This window comes from Colias croceus, chromosome 8 (genome assembly GCF_905220415.1).
Source record: "Colias croceus chromosome 8, ilColCroc2.1".
Lineage (NCBI taxonomy): Eukaryota > Metazoa > Arthropoda > Insecta > Lepidoptera > Pieridae > Colias > Colias croceus.
In genome coordinates this window covers 9,955,804-9,979,324 of record NC_059544.1, presented here as the reverse complement: position 1 = coordinate 9,979,324, position 23,521 = coordinate 9,955,804, and the positions used below count along the sequence as shown (strand labels likewise).

Genomic DNA, 23,521 nt, shown 5'->3' with positions numbered 1-23,521 from the left:
CTTTATTTATTCCAATCTTCTTAACAATATTTAATGACAATTTTTTTTTAATCTTTGACTGTTATTAATTAGCAAACATCTAATAAATTATTTTTCCCTGTTCAATTAACCACAATGCAAGTGGCATTAGTCTATGCTTATTAAGGTGTACTTTGTTGTCAGGAATTTAAAAAAATTAATAATATTGTCTATGTTGCGATGGCTGTCATCGAGTTTTATTTTATTATTTTGGAAAAGAATAGAAGCTTACAGTGATGGAAGAATAATGATATTTTCGTGAATCATGTACATGTTTTATATTACTCCATTAGTTTTAAGAGAAAAAAATATATACCGGTAGTGAATATCAATAAGCGATGATAAGTAAAAAGGTACAATAAGTGACGACGATGGCGTCTGATGGAGAAATTTCATGTACGAATGATCCTAATTTCGCTGTTATCTATTCGTTTTTAAAAGTTTTCGGAAAACTGTATAGTTTACAAGTACCTACGATATCAAAATTACAAGAGCTGATAGAGAATACGCAGGAAGGTAAGGTAACATCGTCCGTTCGTGGTGAAAAGTATAAACAAACTTATCAAACATGATGGGAGTGTTTTGTTCTTTTAGTGTTGGAGCCATTAAAGGAGTTGCATTTGAGATTGTTACGTCGAGCACTGAAAACTGTTCAGAGTAACAGATGGGAGAAGGGCTTAATAAAGTTCTGCCACCAGCAATCCCACCACCAAGAGGCTTGGGAAATCGAAAGGTTTTCTTACAAGAAAGCTAGTACTCAAGTTAAATTGAAAGTATTGAAAGTGAGTGAAACGTTTTATTACTTTATGCTAAGTGTTGTAAATACATAGTTAACCATGTATATAAATCAGTGAAGGTATTTATTATTAATATTAATTAATAATTCCTGTTATGGAGTATCATTAAACTTTCTTGAGCCAATTTTATATGAGAAACCTTATTGTGATTGGATTAAGTTTTCCAGTTATTTACAAGAATGTGATAATTTATAAGACAAGCAATTTAATATTAATATAAACCATGTTAAGCAGTTTTGCTAAAATGCTATTAAATTTTGTAAACATAGAGAACAATACTAAAAATAATGTGTTTTTATGACTTTTATTTATTAAATAAAAAACTTTTATAAGTATTATTGCTTCCTTATGCTTCAAAAATATTCCAGATTTTACTAGAATATCAGTTTACATGTCACCCAAAGTTTAAGAATGCGGTAAACAATATCTCCTGCAAGGATCTGAGGTTGGATCCAATAGGCAGAGATAAGAATGGGTGTGTGTACTGGCTGCAAGTAGACCATGAGGCTAACTTGTGCCTGTATAAGGAAGACCAAGATGAAGAGACGTGGCAATTGATAGCAAGGTATTGTACAGTGGTGTGGTTTATGTTTATTAATATGATTCTAAACAGAAGTGCAATATTTGAGATGTAGGGTTTAGGGATTTACTCCATGCTACACTGCTACACTGCTACACTGCTGCACAGGTGTCCACGCTACTTAAGTGTGTTTTTTTTACTCTTGTTAAATGTTGATTCATGATGACAAAGTCATTAGGAATGTGCATGAATTACTAAATTTTAAATTTCTTGGTATAGATAAGATGTTGAAACACTTATTATACAATAATGTCCTTTAGTATTTTACTATTTGTAGTGTACATTTAAAATAGTGGTATTCATGTGATTGTACAGGAATAGGGAGGAATTAGTAAAGGTCATTGCACAATTGAAGAGTGGTGAAGGGATATCACCATCTGTAGCGCATTTGAATAATGTAAATATTGAAGATTCTAGTGGCAATGAGGTGCAGCAGGACAATGAGGTAAGATGTTCAATTTGTTGTTGAATAATTCAGTGGTGTTTGGTCTAATAACTGAACAACAAAACATGTCAAACCTTGTTATTAATGGATATGATGATGAAGATGTATTCATAATTAAGTAGTTTGGTTTATGCACCTCTAAAGGTCTAATAACAGTGTGTCCATAAAACTTTAATCTTTGGGCTGGGTATAGGTGTTATTAGGTATTTCCTTTTGTGTCATATTACATTATTATTGTATTTTTTTCAGGTATTAAAAAGTGACAAAGATGAAGAAGAAAATGAAGAGGAATTTTTGAGCCCAGAGTCGGAATCGGAACACGAAAGTGATAATCAAAATGAAAAACAAAAAGAACCAGCAAAAGATTCAGTGGAAGCAGAAAATAGCACAGAAGTTTTAAATAAAGATACTAAGGATTGTTGTGTAAATACTATAAATAGTGAGGTTAAAGATATAGAATCTAAGGAAATGGAAAAAGACATAGAAACTAGTGAAAGTAAACCTGAAAGTAATGAAACAGTAGAAGAATTAAATGAAACAAATTCAGATGAAATTCCTGAAGCCAAATTACCTTCACCAATTGCTGGTAGTGAGGAACAAAAAGAAGAAAAAGAGCCAGATAAAGAAGATCATTCACTAGAAAAAGAAGACGAATTATTGGAAAATGAAGAAAAACCATCAGAACAAGAAGATCAACCAATAGAAAAAGAAAGTCCACAAGATGACACAGTTAGTGAAGCTATTGAAGAGCCTGTGATGATTGTAACTGGCGAAGGTTCTGGTGCAGATTGTGAAAGCTCTTATTTTTTCGGTGAAGAAATCAGTGAGCCAGTTATGTTTATATGCGGTGACGGTTGGGGCTACGAAAACGACACGGGTAATCCTGAGGTTGAGGAACAACCTCAAGAAGAAGAGAAAGAGAAATCTGATGAAGAAAATCCACCTGAAGAGTGCAATGGTGAACACAATGATGTGTCAGATTCTAGTAAGAATAAAAAAGGTGTTAAATTAAAATCTGTAAATAAGAGAACACTGAAAAAGCAGTCAACAGACAATGCAGAAATTCCTAATTCCGATTCTAAAAAGCATTGTAAAAGAGAACCAGAAAATTCAAATGGTTCACAAATGGTTGAATCAGAATCAAATGCAGTAAATAATGATAGTGATAAAAGAGAAAGTAGTGTTAATGAAAATAGTGCTGTAGAGGATAGTGTAAATAAAACTACTAAGAAGAAGGTCAAAGGGAAAGTGAAAAAGAAACATATCTTAAGAAAAGGTGTTAAGCAGAAGGAAAAAGTGAGTTCAGTGTCTGAAAGTGAAAATATTCAGAATGGAAAAACCAGTATTATTGAGAAGAGGAAGAGCAGTCTTTCGTCTGATCAAGATGAAGCCGAGTATAACACTGAAAATGAAAAGGATAAAAGCACAGAAGGTGAACTGAAAGGAGATGAGCCCTTGCCTTCGAAAAAAATACGCTTAGAACCCACACCAGATTTAGATAATGTATCACATTCCAAAGAAACTGATACTCTAGACAATAAAAACGATGTTAGTAATGATAATATTGAAAATAAAGATTTAAATGTAGATGAAAATTATGATTCAATATCACATAGGAAAAAAATTAAAGCTAGAAAAGGTAAATTGAAGTCTAAAAAGTTCCTTCAAAAAGTGAAAGATGATTCTAATAAGAGTAATGATAAGGTTAATGATGTTAAGAAAACTAGTAAGGCGTTAAAGAGGTCGCTATTGAATGCGACATTGAGTGATAAAAGTAAATCTGAATCTCAGAGTGAAAGTGAGGAAGATGAACCTCTTTGCAGTGGGAAAAGATTAAAAATTAAACCTAAGAAAATAATAACCTCAACTAGGTAATTCAATTTTTATTTTATTTCAATTTTATATTGATTTCGTGCAATTGTATATTATATTGTTATTTATACATGCTTACAGGAAAAAAGTAGAAGCTAAGCTAATGGCAAAAAGTTCTAGTGAATCTGAGGAGGAGACTCTCTACAGTTTAGGTATTTTGAACAATTTGTTGTATGAAATTAAAATTAATATCAAATTTATAATGGTTAGTGTATTCTATGACTAGCATAGACTATAATATAGATAAGTGCTTCCTTAAAACAAAATGTAGCTATTATTTATTTTTAAATAAGTTGGTTTTACACATGATTAAGCTCTTACCAGCTTTTTAATAAAATTGTAAGTGAAAACTATGAGTTTTTTTAATGGGGTTGCAGTATAATTTTTATAAACCAGTCATTAAAAATAAGTTGTATATTTTAAAAATAACTAAATATTTCTCAGCTGGTAAGAAAACAGCGAAGAAACTGAAAAAGAAAGTACGCAATGACAAGCAGAAGCCGAAATCTGACAAAGTGGACGATGAGCTCACACCGGTGCGGCAATCGAGGAGGATCGCACAGATGAAGATCAAGGAGGAGGCCGACCGGAGGCATTTGGAAGAGGTGGCCTTGAGGGAACTCAAAATGATACATAAGAAAAAGGTGGGATTGTTTTTAAGATAGTATTAGTGTGTACTTGCAAGAAATCTTAGTGTGGCCAATTAATTTCTACGAGCATAATTCATTTGTTTTATTTCTATGATACATTGGGTGTTGTCTGATATATTTTTCATGTTCTTACTTCACATTGTTAAATATTTGTTAAATGTGTTGTCATTGAAATATTTTAAATAACTTGAATCGCAATCATGTATTATAAATCGTCAAAAATGTCAAAGCGACATACGCAATAAAATAAAGTTTAACACATAACAACAATTCATTCAAATTAGTGCCTTATTTCATGGTAGTTATGTTCAAACTTCAAAGTCCATTGTCATAGTTTTGCTTCCGACAGATTTTGTGCCTGTTCATAGGTCCAGTTGGTAAGTGTATGTTAAAGAATGTTGTATATAATTTTTATATTTAAATTGTATACCATATTACAGAACAAAGACGACGAAGACGAATGGCGCGCCAGTGGGAGCAGTTCGGACGGGTCGCGGTCCCGGGCCAAGCGTCGCCCGCGCAAGTGGCGCCGCTCGGAGTCCACGCAGCCCGAGAACGAGTCGGATTCCGAGCCGCTGTTCGAGCACGAGGAGCCCGACCGTGAGTGTAGGGCTCAATAGGGAATTAGTTATGGCAGTACCGTATTCTGAACCTATTTTTAAGTAAAAAAAATTAACAGTGAAACAGATGCTTCGCCCGCGTTTTCAAAGAAAAACTCGCATGGTTCTTGTGAGGTTTTTCTTGATACAGGTACAAACCTGTGCAGGGACTTCTGGGGTAAAAAATAGCCTATGTCTTATTCTGGGTCTTCAACTACTTACATACCAAATTTCATTGTAATTGGTTCAGTAGTATTTGCGTAAAAGAGTAGCAAACATCCATCCATCCATCCATCCTCCCATCCATCCATCCTCACAAACTTTCGCATTTATAAGATTAGTAGGATTATGTATTTGCTTTTATAATTGATTTGATAAATTGACAAATTAATTTTATCTTTTCAGTGGAATTTAACAAGTCGGATCATGAATTCTCACCTGAATCTGATCTGGAAACAGATGGCACAGATGAACCAGTACGACAAGCCAGGACTTTAGAAGGTAAGAGACATTTACCATATCATACACAGATAGGTATTATCTTTGTTTACTATTGAATAGTTAATATGTGTCCCAATCGCTATCGATGTGCTTACCTTTTTACTATATAAAAAATAAATCTTCGTTATTGTCACGTATTTTGTTTAAAGGTGTTTTATTGGTGTGCGTTCTATCTGCCAAAGTTTTTAAGCTATTGCATAGATTCTATCGCGGGCCTTGAGCGCGGGGATCGAATCGAGAAATTCCGTAACGAAAAAACCTCACGCTCCCCACTCCGACGGGCGGAGGTGTGGCTTGAAGGCATAGCATGCAATAGCTTTACCGCGGCAGTCCCCGAGTGCCACACGTCGTTTTTTTGTTGTAACTAAGGTATAATCCGTTTTTAACCGACTTCAAAAAAAATGAGGAGGTTATCAATTCGACCGGTATGTTTTTTTTTATGTATGTACACCGATTATTCCGAGGTTTCTGAACCGATTTACGTGATTCTTTTTTTGTTCGATGCGGGATGGTGTCGAATTGGTCCCATAAAAAATTTATTCGTATAGGCCCAGTAGTTTTTATTTTGTTAGCATTTTTATCTGTATTTGTAAATGTTGCAAGTGCAAGTTTGAAGTCGGTTGTTTTTAACGCAGTTATCACTTGTATAATATAACCACACCCCGGACACTCCATACAAAATTATCATTTTGACAGTCACACTGTAGAGACTGCAAATGTATGTGTTAACGCTTTATGGTTGGCACATTTGTGATAAGCGTAAAAAAAATCGCGTTTTTCTGATGAAATACATCCGTAAACAGCACAATATCTAAACATTTTCTACGAAAAACGATAATCATTAATCACAAATCCAAAGTAATAAAATTACTTTAAGTCAATTTGATTAATGTTGTCACTCTTCGTTGCGTATCGTCCTTGCAGAAAAATGCGGACCATTTTTAGGCTGATCGTGCGGGGTGAGGTAAGTGTTTAATTTTGGCGGGAGACGGAGAGTGTCCGTTCTGCAGCGTTTAGCTAGTATTATGTATTCTGTGATATAACGGTGCGCAGGCGCAGCGGAGGGGTTCTGCTCGCGGTGCGGCAGCGGCGAGCAGCCGCAGTGGATCCTGCTGTGCGACGCGTGCGACGCTGCCTACCACGCGAGCTGCCTCAAGCCGCTGCTGCTGCGCGTGCCCAGCGGCCGCTGGTACTGCCCGCCCTGCGAACACGTAAGTATTATTACCGTCTTTTTTACATGAAAAAGGTGTAGCGAAGAATATTGACATTTGGTTATGACTGGCCGGTTGGCTTGGTTGGTAGTGGCCCTGCCTTCAAAGCCAGAGGTCGTGGGTTCGATCCCCACCCGGGGCAAATATTTGTGTGATGAACATAGATGTTTTCTCTGTGTCTGGGTGTTAATCCATACTAATATTATAAATGCGAAAGTAACTCTGTCTGTCTGTCTGTTACTCAATCACGCCTAAACTACTGAACCAATTTGCATAAAATTTGGTATGGAGATATTTTGATACCCGAGAAAGGACATAGGCTACCTTTTATTGCGAAATATGTACCATTGGCGAAGCCGGGGCGGTCCTCTAGTACTTTATAAATAACTAGCTTTCCGCCTGCGGCTTCGCCCGCGTTTTCAAAGAAAAACCCGCATAGTTCCCGTTCCAGTGGGATTTCCTGGATAAAATCTAGCCTATATTACTAGCGGATAATGTAGATTTCGAATGGTGAAAGAATTTTTAAAATCGGTCCAGTAGTTTATGAGTCAAACAAACAAACAAAGTTTTCCTCTTTATAATATTAGTGTAGAAAGAGCATGTGTGCCGAGCACACGTGTAAGAAGTGAAACTTCTTTGGCAAGATTCAAAAATAACAAAATCTTCGGCATGATGTAACAGTATTGCCATGACGCAACCTAGGAATTTTTAATTTTACTCTCAACGCGCCTAAAGAAATTTCACTTCAAAAGTTTTGTTTTTTCTTGTAAAACATATAGCGATTTTTTTTTGCATTTAATTACGGGTCAGTGAGTTCCATGAAATAATTATGGATTACAAGGTAGGAAAGTGGAATATTCTGTTAAGTAAAACTTTTGTTTTGGAAAGGTTCAGGCTAAGAATTCATTCAAGGTACGATTTTGGCATCTTCCCTAAAATCTAGTTAGTCAAATAGAAAGAAACACGACGCGTTTGATAAATCCGCATATCCATAACCACGACGGCACGGGACAAAGTCGCTCCATGAGTTCTTAGCCTAAAATATAAATCTGTATAAATTATCATACATAAACTACATTCAACTTCGTCAGAATTCTTCAATATGTACCCTTATGAGGTTCACTATTATGAATATTTGATATTCTTATAAATTATATTTTTAATTCTGGTTATTTCACTTCTAGAATCGACTTATAGAATCACTGGAAAAGGAATTAGTGCAATATGACGAACTTTTGGCCACCGTGGAGGCAGAAAGGGAAAGAAAGCTTCTAGAAGAGCCGGAGAAGAAAGAAGAAGATAAGATTGTCCCGGAAGAGAAGAAAGAACAGTCGGATGAGAAATCTGATGACGATTCTGGTAAGATAATTATAGGTGTGCTGTAAAAACAGTAAAAAGTCATAGTATTTTAAATCGCGTTTAAAATTCGTTAAAAAGTCTTTAATTTCTAAAAGTAATAAGTCATTTTATATTAATGCTTGGAAAAAGCCAAACATAGCTAATTTAACGTACACTATACGTTACATTTTTAAGCTATTGCATAGCTTCTATCGCGGGCCTTGAGCGCGGGGACCGAATCGAGAAATTCCGTAACGAAAAAACCTCACGCTCCCCACTCCGACGGGCGGAGGTGTGGCTCGAAGGCATAGCATGCAATAGCTTTACCGCGGCAGTCCCCGAGTGACACATGTCGTTTTTTTATTTTATACGTTACATCGAAAAATAATAACTTTTTCTCCCACCAGATGGCAGCAGCAGCTGGTCATCTTCCTCAGGTGCAGTATACCGTTTACGTGCGCGCCGACAGCTGCCCGTCTCGTACCGATCGCAAGAATACGATCGTCTCATATCCTCTGCTATCAAGGTAAGCCATAGTAAGCTTTATTGTGTTGGTGAGAAAGTTTATTATTGCTTGTACGTGAAAAAGGTGACGTGTGCGTTGATTGTATGTGAAGTCGGTCGGTACTTCGTGGTGACGTGGTGGTGTGGTTGTAGGCATTATTGTGTACGTGGTAAGGGGGATATTTGCTTGTATGTGAATTTGGTTGTTTTCTGATCGCGCGCGTTGACAGATGCCCGTCTCGTACCGAGCGAAAGAGCCTAATATCCTCTACTATCAAGGTGAGCCATTCCGGCCTTTATTGTGTACGTGGTAAGGATGATTTTGTTTGTAAATCAACACAGTCTGTAAGGGATTGAAGTGATTTGTGGGTTTGTAGGCTTTAATGTGTACGTGAGAACGGTAATTATCGTATATCAACTATTTCTGTACGCGATTAAGAACACATTTTTGTATACAGTAATCAATCTTCAAATAAATTCTCTCTTTGAAATAAAACTTTTGTATAAATCAATTAATATGTAATTAATTTATAGGAGGAGTATGTTGAACCAACTACGAGTGCAGGCAACCAGGGTCGAGGGAAGGATATCTCCACCATCATTGAGGCAGCCGAAGAGGAAAAACTGAAGGCGGAGAGAGAAGCTATTGAACAGGTATGTGTGAAAACATTATAACATTATTTATATATCCGATTACTAAATTTTAACCCTCCACTTGTTGATTTAGGGCTGATTTTTCAATCCTTGGTTAAATCTTATCCGTCCAATAAAGTATTACACAATAATATAGAGCAGGCTCCAAGGAGATGTTCGTTTGCAAAAATAGCGGACCTAAATCTGACTTCTGATATATATTGTATAGGTTCCAGACATCCTATAGACAGATGTTGCCAACCAGTTTAGTGGTCCCCCTGCCCGCACCCCGGTAATTAAATATGGCATACAAAGAAAAAAATAAAAATTTCCAAAACATGCCGTGTGGGGTATCAAATGAAAGAACTTATTGAGTAGATCACGAATATATAGCATACTATATACATTTCTTACACTTTCTCTAAGATTTTTTAGAAAATTTACGAAAATGGTCCATTTTTGAGTTAACTTTAAACCACTATAGATTGAAAACTCATGAATATATTTTTTAAATTATTATTTTAAATAATTAACAATAGTCCATTGTTTACGATTCAATAGTTCGTACAGTGAAATAGTTGCATGGGGGAGTGGGGGGAGCATTCAAAGATGGCGAGTTTCGATATTTCAATATATGTATTTCTTAAAATTTCGGACTCAGTGGAGACGTTTGCAAAAATTGCGGACCTCAATCTGACTTCTGATATATATTATATAGATCCCAGACATCCTATAAACAGATGTTGCCAACCAGTTTTGTGATCCCCCTCCCCTCCATCACAAATATTATTGATAAATTACAAAGTTTTTGGTTTGAATTATGGAATTATTGGTAATTTTGTAGTAAACTAATAGAATTATTTTATTTTGATCCATTTTTACGAAATTTACGGAGAAAAATGCTTACACATGCAAGAAATACATATATTGAAATATCGAAACTCGCCATCTTTGAATGCTCCCCCCACTCCCCCATGCAACTATTTCACTGTACGAACTATTGAATCGTAAACAATGGACTATTGTTAATTATTTAAAATAATAATTTAAAAAATATATTCATGAGTTTTCAATCTATAGTGGTTTAAAGTTAACTCAAAAATGGACCATTTTCGTAAATTTTCTAAAAAATCTTAGAGAAAGTGTAAGAAATGTATATAGTATGCTATATATTCGTGATCTACTCAATAAGCTCTTTCATTCGATACCCCACACGGCATGTTTTGGAAATTTTTATTTTTTTCTTTGTATGCCATATTTAATTACCGGGGTGCGGGCAGGGGGACCACAAAACTGGTTGGCAACATCTGTCTATAGGATGTCTGGGATCTATACAATATATATCAGAAGTCAGATTTAGGTCCGCTATTTTTGCAAACGAAACTCCACTGAGAGTCCGGTCTAATATACAGATGTCACCTAAAAACTGTCAAAAAGTGGGCAAGTAACACATTTTTAAAATGGTTGTTTTATACGATATTCGATGAATAAGTTTTAACTAAGGATTGAAAAATCGGCCCTCAATTAATTAACGTGTGCTCGGCACACACGCTCTTTTTTTTCGTATGAATACAGATCTCAATTTGAACCACTTTTCAAAGAATCTTGAACTTGTGGAAATAAGGTTAATGTGGTATCGATACTATAATTTATTTCTCTCTGTTATTGTATTTTTGTTTTCAATAATGAAATTTGACGCAATGAGCTAAAATGTCATGACCAAAATTAAGGTTACACTACATTGACCACTGTAACAGGGCATTGGCAAAATTGTGGCAATGCAGTATTGCCATAAATTAAAATATTGAATAGAATTTAAAATTAAGGTCATGAATTCACGTTGGATTTTATTTTTTTACAGGGCAAACCGGTGGAGTTGAAAAAAGCGAAACGCAAGCAACGCCGCAAGGCGCGCAAGCTCAACTCGCTCGAAGTTCCTTCTGAAGATGATGACGAAACCGATGAAGATTTTAAGGATACTGGGTAAATATTTATACAATAACTAGCTTACCGCCCGCGGTTTCGCCCGCTTTCTCTAAAACGATTTGAGATTTAAACTATCCTATCTCTCAAGTTGGATCGAACTGCACATGGTGTGCGAATTTTTTTATAATCGGTTAAGTGGTTTAGGTGTCCATTGAGGACAAACATTGTGACACGAGATTTATATATATTAAGATTAAGATAATAGGTATGAAGAAAGTCAAACGAGCTAAGTTGACCATATATTTGTGTTTTTTAATCATGTAACATAGCGTTGAGTCATAATATCACCTATTCAGTAGTTTGGTTACAGATGGAGAAGATATTTTTTTATTGTTTTAGAAAGGTTTGCGTTAATGACTAAAACAAACTTTGTTAATGCTGGAAAAGGATCAAACTAGCCCTCGCTTTCACTCTCCCATTTTGTTTATATTTTGTCGAAATACCAATTATCAACAAACGATTTTACTACAATAACATAATTATATTATTTTATATTATTTTCCAGCATGGACTCATCCTCCTCCGATGTCTCCTCAAGCGGGGATCGAGACAGCTCCTCGTCGGGCGGCTCGTCGGTTGTGCGCTCGCGCAGACCGCACAGACCTGAACATCGTGGTGAGTACACTTACACTTACATGTACACTTACACTTCTAGTGGCACTTACATGTACACATGTTCTAGTGCCACCTACGTGTACACTTAAACTTGCAGGTGCATTTACACTTATGCTTGCATTTTCACTTGCATCTACATGTACACTAATTACACTCAAATTATATGTTTCTTTTATTAGTGTAATTGCACATTCATATTCAAGTTACTTATTTATTGATTAGAAATCCCAACATTTGTTTATACTCTTTCATTAGTTATTAATTACCGTCTTATTGTATTCTTCTAAATGTAACAAACAATTACATGTATATTGTATTCACAAATTACATAAATTTATATTTTTTGTTTTGTTATGGCATTCAAATGCTTTATAAATATAAATTTATAAAGAATAGAAATAATAGAATAGAATTTTTTCTATTCTTTATATTTATAAATTTATTAATATTATAAATTTATATTTATAAATTACATAAAGTAGAAGAGAAAAAACAATATTAAATTAAAAAGACTTATTTGATTCTTCCATAAAAAATACACTTATTATGTACCTCTAGAATGTAACACTAGAATGTAACTCACTATAAAATGTTATATTGTTTTACAGATCGGAAAAAAATGGTTGAATCATCGCCAGAAGTGAAGAAGAAAAAGAAAGGAGTCTTCGAGGACAGCTCGAGTGAATCCGCCGGCGCTAAGGAGTGGTCGAACAAGTAAGTTATTTGATTCAATATGTAAATGTATTTAATTCACGTTTGAGTAAATTTTGTGAGTGAGTGATAGGAACGATATTTTTGTATCATTAAGTTTTTTTTTTTATGGTAGAAGAAGGCAAACGAGCCGACGCCTTGCCTGATGGTAAGCTAAGTGCGCCGCCCATAGACTAACTGGGTTACGGGTGTACCCTACTGGTAAGGGATTTGGAAGGAATTAGGTAGAAGGGGCGAGGATGGGAGGGAATGAGGATAGGGAAGGAGAGGATGGGTAGGGGATGGGAAGGGATGTGGGCCTCCGGACCCCTCACTCACCGTACGGAACGCGACAGTAAACTGTCACTATGGCGCCGATATTCTGTGAGGGTATGGTACCTTCTCCGGTGCGAGCGTGGCCCAATTCGTGCCGAAGCATGCTCGACTCCCACTTAAAAAAAGTCTTAAATAAATAACTATTCAATGTAAACCTACGGTACTACACCATTAATTTCCTCGATTTTTTATAACAAAATAGCGCAGTAGCCATTGGGCTATTATTAGTACGTATAGAGAAGACACAACGAACAAAATCTGTGTAGCGCGGGGCGGCTAGTGAGTCACCGCTAAAGGCGCGTCGCTTCTCGTTCGCGTCTAGATCGCTTACGCAGGATGTTGCCTAAGAAGTATAAACTACGTACATATTTTAAATGCGATTTATTAATCGCTTAACCGTATGAACGTTTTTAATTTATTTATGGTAGTGTGGAGAAAGGAAGGTGGAATTCCTCCATCGAAAAAGGGAGGATCCTCGACGTTAAGGCTCCGATGAATGATGTCGGAAAGTTGTATTTATGCTCTGTAGCGAAAACATTTCGCTTGCGCGATTCAGAGCGGGGTGTCGCTACACTTGCATTAAGGTACAAGTCCGAGACGGGCCGCAGACCGCAAACTGCAACAGCAAACTACAAGCGACAACACTTGTTTCTATGAACATCTATGAAATTGATTCTAAGCGCGGCGACACTGCTGCCTGCAGACGCAACGCGCAGCGATTCATAGATGTTTTATAGAAACAAGTGTTGTCGCTTGCAGTTTGCGGTCTGCGGCCCGTCTCGGAATTGTACCTTTGATTAAAAAAAAAAAAACAATTTATGTATTGAATTTGATATTTTTGGTTTTATGACATTAAAATGCTTTATAAATATGAATTTATAAAGAATAGACAAAATTCGATCATCCGCCCCGGATTGGCGTGAAAAGATGCGGGTTTAAATCTCGCCTCGTGATCGAATTTTTTCTATTCTTTATAAATTTAAATTTTCATATTTCCCCAGGTCCAAAGAGCACAAGCACCCCAAACAATGTAAGCGTGCCCGCGGCAAGCGTCGCGCGCGCAGCCGGCCGCCGCGCGTCACGTACGGCGGGCTCAGCGACGCGCACAACGACCAGCCGCAACACCGCACCCGCCAGAGGAAGATCGACTACACGGAGATGCCCAACACGGAGTCCGAGGGCGTGAGTGTGCTGCGATACATAAAAAAAAATTGATCGTCTGTAAAGTCGGTTTACTGACGATAGTTGAACGTGACAACGTCCGATTTTGCTTCTTTGTCGCGCTCTCGCTTGCACTTTTAACGCCGCATGAGTTATGTTTTTTCGTGCGTGCAGCCGGATCTGTCGAATTATAAGACGTTGTCACGTCAAAAACGACGTGTGGCACTCGGGGACTGCCGCGGTAAAGCTATTGCATGCTATGCCTTCAAGCCACACCTCCGCCCGTCGGAGTGGGGAGCGTGAGGTTTTTTCGTTTCGGAATTTCTCGATTCGGTCCCCGCGCTCAAGGCCCGCGATAGAAACTATGCAATAGCTTAAAAAATAGTTTATTGGGAAATTTGGAAAGATACAAAACAATTTGGATAAGACGATCGCCTCAACTAGGTATACCTGGGCTAGAGACAAAAAAATAAAATTTGCTGATGTGGTCAAGTGGGTTTCAAAAGCAGTAAAAGTCTGTAAGAAAGATGAACTGTATTTGATTTGATTGAATAAAACTTGCTAGGGAATAACTAACTAAAATTAACCTTAAACTGCGTACAAATTATGCGTGGCAAACCATCGAACATTGCCGCGCATATGTAGACAGGGACTCGAGCGAATCGGCTCACGTGGCAATTCCGAAAGATGGCCAACGAAAAGTGCCTACAAATTCAATTGTATGGTGCTAACAACTTCTTATTGAATAGAAAATCCTCACACAAACACAATAAGTTGTTGAGACATGATGCGTGCGTGCATGCGAATATACTTGAAAAGGAAAATGTCTACACTTTTGGCGTCATATTATAAAAAAGAAATACTCACAAATTTACGAGAATGAACTGATCTGGCTTTTCATTTCTATATATTAGCGGCCGCGCGTAATTTGTACAAAGGTGCGTACAAATTACGTAAAAAAACTAACCTCTTTAAAAATAAGTTATTTTCCACGTACATAACATTTTTTATTAATTATTATTTATTCTGCACATTTAACACACGTTTCCAACCTTCAGGAGATGCACAAATCGAGCGGCAAGCACATGCCGGACAGTTCGGACGAATTCAAATTGGACGACTCCGAGCTCAGTTCCCCCCCTTCCCCGGCCTCCCCCGCATCCCCCCCTTCCCCCGGATCACACTCGAGTGCTGAAAGGAGGAGGGCTATATCGGAGCTGATAAGGAAAACTGCGGTTGTGCCCTTGGAGAAACTGCCCGATGACGTCACAAGGGCCAAGACGGAAGCGTTGCAAGCGCATCTCGGTATGTCGCTTAGTTATTTTTTTGCCAGATTTGATAGTTTTAAGTTAAATGATAATTTTGGAAATTATCCTTTCCGTTTGTAACGTTATGAATGGAATTTGGTAATAGAACCTTGTAATAGAACTGTACTTAAGAGATTTATAAAACGTAAATATTTCAAAATCAAAATTTGCTTATCGCATTTTTTATTATGTCACTAGACATTTGAAACAGATAGTTGCATTTTAACATTATTACGTCTGTTTAAAACTGTTATTTTATAAAAAAAATGGTGTAATTCAGAATACACATATAATGACTGAATCCTAAATTATTTTTTATATTAAATTTTATTGGTTACTAGTGGTCCGCCCCGGTTTCGCCCGTGGAACATATTACGCAATAAAATGTCTATGTCCTTTCTCGGGTATCAAAATATCTCCATACCAAATTTCACGCAAATTGGTTCAGTAGTATAGGCGTGATTGAGTAACAGACAGACAGAGTTACTTTCGCATTTATAATATTAGTATGGATAATATGCGATAATAATATGTAATGTTTACCTTCAGATGCGCAAGCAGCTCTAGCGGCAGCGAGACCATCACGCGGCCGCGGCAGTCGGGGTGGGAGAGGTAGCAGGTGTGTGATTAATGTGACCCTATAGAACATTTCGTGTGATTGTTGTGTAAATAGAGATAACAAATGTAATAAACTGTGAAGTTTAACTTTAAATTGATAAAAATTCATTATAACAACTGTTTCGCTTCTATAGTATAACGTGAAATAAGATGTAATATAATTGTCTACACTAAAATTTTAAACAGTAAATATTAGTATTTTGTATCTAACGAAGAAACTTAAAAAATCTGTATCGATTTTAAAGCTTCGTTTACCAGAAATCTACGTTTTTACCAATCATTATTATGGGCTATTTATTGTATACTAGCTGTTCCCCGCGGATTCACCCGTATTGCTCCGCTCCTGTTGGTCTTAGCGTGATGATGTATAGCCTATAACCTTCTTCGATAAATAAGCTATCTAACACCGAAAGAATTTTTCAAATCGGACCAGTAGTTCCCGGGATTAACGCGTTCAAACAAACAAACAAACTCTTCAGATTTATAATATTAGTATAGATTAGATCAAGCTAGAAAGGTACATCTTTACCCAGAAACACAGACTATACAATATACATATTATAGTATTTTGACAGTCAAGACGGGCGTGGCCGGGATACGCAGCTTTTTGATATTTTTTTTTTTGCAAATAAATATTTTAGTTACAGCTAGTATAATATTATAATATTGTAGAGGCCGTGGTCGTGGTCGTGGCGCGGGAGCGAGTGCGAGTGCGAGTGGGCGTGGCAGCTCGCCGCACACGGACGATGCGCTCGCCAAACTCGTCGGTGTCAAGATTAAAGGTATACACACACACCTATATATGCACACACATGCAAGCACACGCACGCACATTCATGCAAACTTACTCTCATATGTACATCAGCATGCACACCAGTGAAATAAAGAAAAATGCGTACGCAAACGGAAATGTGAAATGTGTGTAACACAGGCACGCACACACATACTTGCAAACTTGCTCTCATATGTACATCAGCACACCAGTGAAATAAAGAAAAATGCGTACGCAAACGGAAATACGCATACGCGCACGCATATCCACACTTACGCATACACGCATTTCCATAGACCCGTACAAAACTTTTAAACTTAAATTATATTTTGTTAATTATTTGTGCCTATTTTGTAATTGATATGGAAACGTGGAAATACATTTGGCTTGATCACGTGTTTTTGTATTTTTATTTTTTAACTTGTTGACGTATGACTTAACTTGTTTGCAGATTTACGACCAGATAGTACTCCACTAAGACCAAATCAGGTAAATATTTTGTGCTTGGCATTGTAAAACAAACCAAGATAATTATAATTTCCTATCAATATGCACTATACATCGTATCTTCTATTAATATTATTTAATCACTAGATTTTAAATTTAATACCTACGTTGTAAAGAAAATTTTCTATTGAATGACAGCATGAACTCACATTTCTCATTTATAAGATATTATTTTAATTTATATAACTTATATTTTTAACCAGATGGAACGTGAGAAAAAACGACAGGAGCGCGAAGCGAAACAAGCTGAAAAAGAAGCGAGACGAATGGAGAGATTACAAAAGAAAGAAGAAAAAGAGAAACTAAAAGAGCAGAAGGCGAAAGAAAGAGAAGAAAAGAGATTAGCGAAACTCGCTTTACAGGAAAGCAAACGGATGAAACGGGAGAAACCGGAGTTCAGGGAGGGTTATCCCGGGGTCCCAGGTGTCCCGGAGCCATATGGTAACAGGCCGGAGGGGTTCCCCGGGGTTAGACACCCCAACCCCTTCCCGGGGGGTCGACCGCCCGAGTTTGATAGGTTCCCGCACGGACAGCCGCCGAGATTGCAGGTTTGTTGGATTACTAATTAGAATATATAAATCAAATCACATAGGTACTATTTGAATTTGATATTGCATAAATCTCAAGTACACTTTCGGCGTAAATATGTCATTTCATTGTGTGATTGAATTTGATTTTTTAAATAAAAAAAGAACATACAAAAATTAAGGCGAGTTCATCATGTCGATTGAAAAACATAATCTAACCCTGTGTAAAGTTTTTTTTTTGTGGTAAGACACCACAAAAAAAACTTTGGACAGGGTTTAACTTTAAGCGCGGGTCCTCTTTAATCTGGTTTTGTCGTATTTCACATAGCTATTGAAGTGACAGATCTCTGGTTTAAAGTTAGGTTGTGTTTTAATTGTTTTGTGGTAAGACCATAATATGTTCAAAAATTTGTGTGTTTATTGTGTTTTTTTTGGAGCATGTAACGACACGATGTATTTTTTTTTATTTACCTCGTACTACTTTATATTGTTATTGTTGTGTGTTTAAATTATATGCTTTATGAAATATTTTTTTAATGCTTTCTTTCATTCAATGACTCTATAATAATGTGATGTATGTACATTATACATATTTGTCAGCAGGTTCGTCCCGAGTTACGCGGCGTACTGGGCGAGCGGAGAGCGGACCAACTCGGCTTGAGAGAAGGTGTGTAGCAACGATATTAATTAAGTATTTATTTATTTATTTATCCTTTATTGCTCTTAGATAACTTAAATACGAACTTAATCTAATGATAAATTAAAACAAATGGCGGTCTTATCGCTAAATAGCGATTTCTTCCAGACAACCGGAGTACGGAAGGAAATTAGTTAGAGGAGAGAAAAAGGAGAGGAAAGGAGAGTATAAAACATTTGGAAAGATGTTAATTTAGCATTTTAGTGCTATTTCCTGTGGGCTCTATGCTCATTTTGAAAAAAAATATCATGGAAGTTGTCGTCTTGTGCAAAGATATTAACTATCGATGTGCTTTTTTCGTTCTTTCATTCAATATGTATCTTTGTCGGGAATATGTAATTCAATTGTTTTCTACTTTACTCATTGCCCGTTTTCGACTCACTGCAGTATGGTGATACTGACTCTAATTTTTCTAGATGGTTCACCATAATATGGTGAACAATATAGAAAAAAAAAAAAACTTAATTTCTAAATAATAATTTTACAGGCACGTTATCAGTGGCAGGTTCCCCGCAGCCGTTCGCACCGATGCCGGAGGAGCCCAGCGTCATCACGCGCATGCCGCACATGCTCAACCACTATCGGTGAGTTGCACACGATTGATAACTTACTCAAATACGATAAATTACTTAGTTATAAAGACTAGGTCGTTATTTTTATTTTCAAAAATAAAAAATCAAAATGTTCTATATTATTTGTAATCAATGTAGTTATAAGATTTTTTTTTATGTTGCGTAAATTATGCACTCTGTATATTTGGGATTGGTAGAAAGAAAACAGTAAATTTTTTCAATATAATGTCACACACAATACTTATTTTTTTTTTAATGTTCAATGGCATATTTTATAAGCAGAATGCATGAAAAATGACTCTTCCGTATGTACTTCTTACTGTTTGATCTTGTTCCAGTGGTCAGATGATGTACCCGCCGGGCGGGTCGGGCTACGGGCCCCGCGGGCAGGGCGTCATGTACCAGCTGCACCCGGGGCTCGGGGCCCAGGCCCGGCCCGCCTACCCGCAGTACTACTACCCGCGGGGCCCGCCGGGCTCCCACGGGCCGCACGGGCCCCCCGGGCCCTCCGCCACGCCCCCGCACGGCCCGCCCAGTGCCTCGCCCCACGGACCCAACCAATCCCCGCATGGACCGAACCCGTCCCCGCACGGGCCGATACCATCTCCGCACGGGCCTATCCCGTCTTCGCATGGCCCTATTCCATCGCCGCATGGCCCCATACCGTCGCCGCACGGGCCGATCCCCTCCCCGCACGGGCAGATGCAATCTCCGCACGGCCCCGGCCCGTCCCCGCACGGCCCCGGCCCGTCCCCGCATGGCCCCCCCCGGCCCATCCCTGCACGGCCCGCCGGTGTCCTCCCCCCACCACCCGTCGTACCGCCCCGGCCCGTTCCCGCTCCGCCCCGGCAGCAGACCGGACCCGCACGGTCACTCGGTCCCGTTCCCGCACGGCATGTCCCCCGGCCCCAGCATGCCGCACGGGCCTAATGGTCCGCACGGGCAGAACCAGGGCCCAGTAAACATGCAGCACGGCCCGCCAGCATCCTCCCCGCACGGCCCGCACGTGCACCCGGCGGCTTCGCCCCACGGCCCGCTGTCGGGCCCGCGGGGACCGTCCCCCGGGCTTATGCAAGGCGGCAGGCCGCCCGGGCCCGTACTTAATCCAGCAATACCTCGCCCCACTGAAGGATCAGTGTCGCCTAGCCGCCAAAACTCGCCTGATAATTTACCAATTAAAATCAAAGCTGAAGTAAAAACGGAGCCCGAGTATCAGTCGCCTCCTGGCTCGCCTTCCCAGCGGCCGATGTCCCCGGAGCTCCCGCGCAATAGAATAAAACACACAGAAAACAAGGACGGGCGCCGGCCGCTGGGCCCCTACGCCCCGCAGTACGGCCCCTACGGGCCCTACGCCCCACCTTCCGCCCCGGACAGCCTGCAGGCGCGGCTCCAGCACCCGCTCCGCATGCCCGGCGTCCCCGGCTACCTCGACCCCAAACCTTCTCCGTCCCAGAGCCCCTTGCCCCCGGACCGCGTGCCCTTCGACCCGGCCCTCCGCCCCGACCGACCGATGATGCCGGAAGGGCCGAGACCCAGGCCCCTGCACGAGATGATCAGACCTCCCGCGCCGGACAAGCACGTGCCCGTCAGACCGCCGGGCGACAGAATGCATGATGTGATCAGACCCGCGGAAGGTTCAATTTTGCACGACATGATTAGAGCTCCCATCCGGCCCATAATGCACGATATGCTCCGGCCGCCAACGGACAGACCTAACCCGATGCCGGACCCGCACCGGCTGCCCACACCGGACAGACAATTACAAAGGCCACCAGGGCCAGAACGCAACATACAGGACATGCGGTACGACAGACCCATGATGGCGGACATGCCGCGGCCGGGTGACAGAATGCATGACATATTACGTGAGAAGAACGTACATGAGATGCCGCGGTACCCGCCGGAGCGGAATCTGATCCGTGACATGTCAAGACCGCCCGACGCGCTGAGGTCAGCTGCCCCTGAACGGCTCCTGCCCCAGGCACACGAGCTGCCCCCACGAGACTTGCCCCCGCGGGACCTGCCCCCACACGAGCTGCCCCCCCGGGAGCTGCCCCCGCACTACCCCTACATGCGCGGGGTGCGGCCCTACCTGCCGCTGCCCCGCCCCCCGCAGCCCCCCAGCCCGGGCACGTTCGCGCAGTACGACATGGGCCGGGTCGACAAGCCGCAGATGGCGCGCGACTCTGTGCTCATGAGGAAGCTGTCTCCCAAGCCCGATGAGCCTCCAGAAGCGAGAGAGAGTGAATCCCCTCGAGAGGACGAGCCGCCAGCTTCGCCACCGGAGCGGAAGCCCGAGCTGGCCCAGCTCGAAGGCCAGCTGCCTCTAAAACCCGCCGCTATCAAGGAGGAGCGCGAGGAGGGCAGCGTGTTCGGAGGCCTCGTGTCCTACTTCTCGAGCCAGCGAGAGGACGACATAGACGCGTAGTTGTTAGTTTTTCGTGTAAATATATAGATAATTATTTATCCCGCGATATTATCATTGACGGTTTCGGTTCACGATGAACTAGTTCTCGAATACGAACGATGTATTATTATTTTTGTTTACATTTAAGTGAGATTATTTATATACAGAACGATAAGTACTTATTGTATACTCTAAATACGAATTTTATTACAGAGGTATTTCTTTTTGCAAATAAATGTTTTTCTCCTATGCGTTGTTTTATTTTTTATCCTCCACATATCTGTTTACTTCTACACTATAATTATTTAAGAATTGAAATTATTGTATAATTTCTTATTAAACTTATGCAGTATAAAAAGGCATAGGTACGTGTTTAAATGATCCTTTTAATTTTGCACAAAACAGAAACAAAAATATCTTAATAGTTGTCTTGTTTAATGTTCCTCCTGCTCCTCTTTCTTTGAAACATAAAAAAGAACTAATTCGATTGATATTTTAATCTACTTAGAACTACGAAAAAATCTTTGATATGTAGAATTTAATTGAAAAAAGAGTATCAAATATATTATAGTATAGCACTATAATACTATTAAAAAAAAACCTTAATTAAATTATTAAATCATTATTTATACGTAGATCAAACATTAATTATAAATTTATATTTCGATGCCTCCTAAGTATAATGAGTCAACTGACATTTTAGTTATTTTACAGGAGAGTGATTTGAAGGCAAATCGTTTATATTTTATTGAAATAAAATTAATTCGAAATAAAGTAAATGTTTTTCTAATGTAAATTGTAAGCTCTTCCTTTGGTATAAAATGATTTTGTTGATTTTTGTTCTTAAATGATATTTTATGTAGATGGCTGGGTATACGCTGGCGGGACTCAGTAGTGAAATGGTTTAACTACCAGTTATATTCATGTACGTTGTCCATCAAAATCTATCGTTTACACCAAAATAACATGAAATAATGATTGATATTTTATTAATATAATTTTACTTTTGTTTATTTTGGATATTTCTACCTCAGGAAATAACAAAATGTTGAAATTATATCACTTGACTCATTATACTGGGAAAGTAATTAGGAATGTTAACATTTGAAACCTCTACGTATACTGGACCAATGTAATTTACCGAGGTTTCTTTATTAGTATTTTTTTTGTAATACTTTTCGATGTGTGGGATTAATAAAAGCTAGGAAGAAGAACAAAGAATAATAAACCAAAAACAATTCATTTTGAAGAATCACGATGTATTTTTCGTCATAATTATGTTTATAGGAACATATTTTTAACATAATAGTTTTACTAAACGCTACAAGGTAAACAAATCACTATTTATAAAATATCATTAATCGGTAATTTACGTTTAACAATAGTGAAAATTATGGAAATTAATAACGTCACGGTCTAATGCTCAAATGCTCAAAAAATAGTTATAAAGGTTAACAAATTAAAAATCAGTCAAAATTGCAGTCGTTAGATCCATTAGAATTAGTTGAAATCAATTAACTTATTAAAAAATAAATGAAATTCCTATTTTTCGCTATAATTAAGTAAGAATTTCTTTATAACATAGAAGCCTTATTATAAGCTACAAGTAAAAACAAATCAACATTTAACAAATTATCAATGTTCCTCCATCATCAAAGAGAAAGAAATTAATAACGTAACAGTCTAGGCATTTCTAATGCTCAAAAAATATAAGGAATTATTAAAAAATAAATGATACTATGTATTTAGGAATAACTAGTGTCTTACAAAGATCCATCAAGTCTTTGTGCTTATTTTGGTCAATAGAAATGGGTATCTGATAAGCTAAAGAAATATTATCTACGTCAATATCTCTTCGATTTCGTGTAGCTTTTGGTATCTTTACACATTCTATCCACTTGTAAGCACCATCTTGGTATCTCGTTTTACAAAACAGCCGATGGATATTCCGCTTTAACTAGTACTTCCGTAATATTATTCCAAGGCATTTTTGATCCATCATTAGTAGTTGTCCAGATGTTTATATATGCTATAGCTTTGATTTAAAGTCTTTAATTAAATTGAATTAAAAGTCACTTTAGTAACTTTGTATGGCATGGATTTGGCGAAACTAAAAGCTCTAGCTGTCTTTCAATGAAAGCGTGCATACTGTCGCCTTTATATGGACCCACTACTGGA

At 38.5% G+C, this 23,521-nt stretch overlaps 1 protein-coding gene across 1 annotated transcript; it reads left to right on the top strand.

Annotated features, from left to right (window-relative positions):
- The first annotated feature begins 201 nt into the window (after nt 1-201).
- On the top strand, nt 202-21,592 carry LOC123693594 (remodeling and spacing factor 1). Its single transcript, XM_045638760.1, is given in 26 exon segments — nt 202-534; nt 613-800; nt 1,184-1,380; nt 1,711-1,840; nt 2,090-3,711; nt 3,794-3,864; nt 4,157-4,356; nt 4,803-4,962; nt 5,367-5,462; nt 6,516-6,673; nt 7,858-8,032; nt 8,419-8,537; nt 9,050-9,169; nt 11,010-11,131; nt 11,640-11,749; nt 12,358-12,463; nt 13,777-13,957; nt 14,995-15,241; nt 15,793-15,862; nt 16,534-16,643; nt 17,085-17,122; nt 17,344-17,688; nt 18,268-18,334; nt 18,852-18,948; nt 19,275-19,511; nt 19,513-21,592. Coding segments are annotated over 26 exon segments (6,963 nt in total). The 5' UTR covers nt 202-389; the 3' UTR covers nt 21,365-21,592.
- The last annotated feature ends 1,929 nt before the right edge of the window (nt 21,593-23,521 follow it).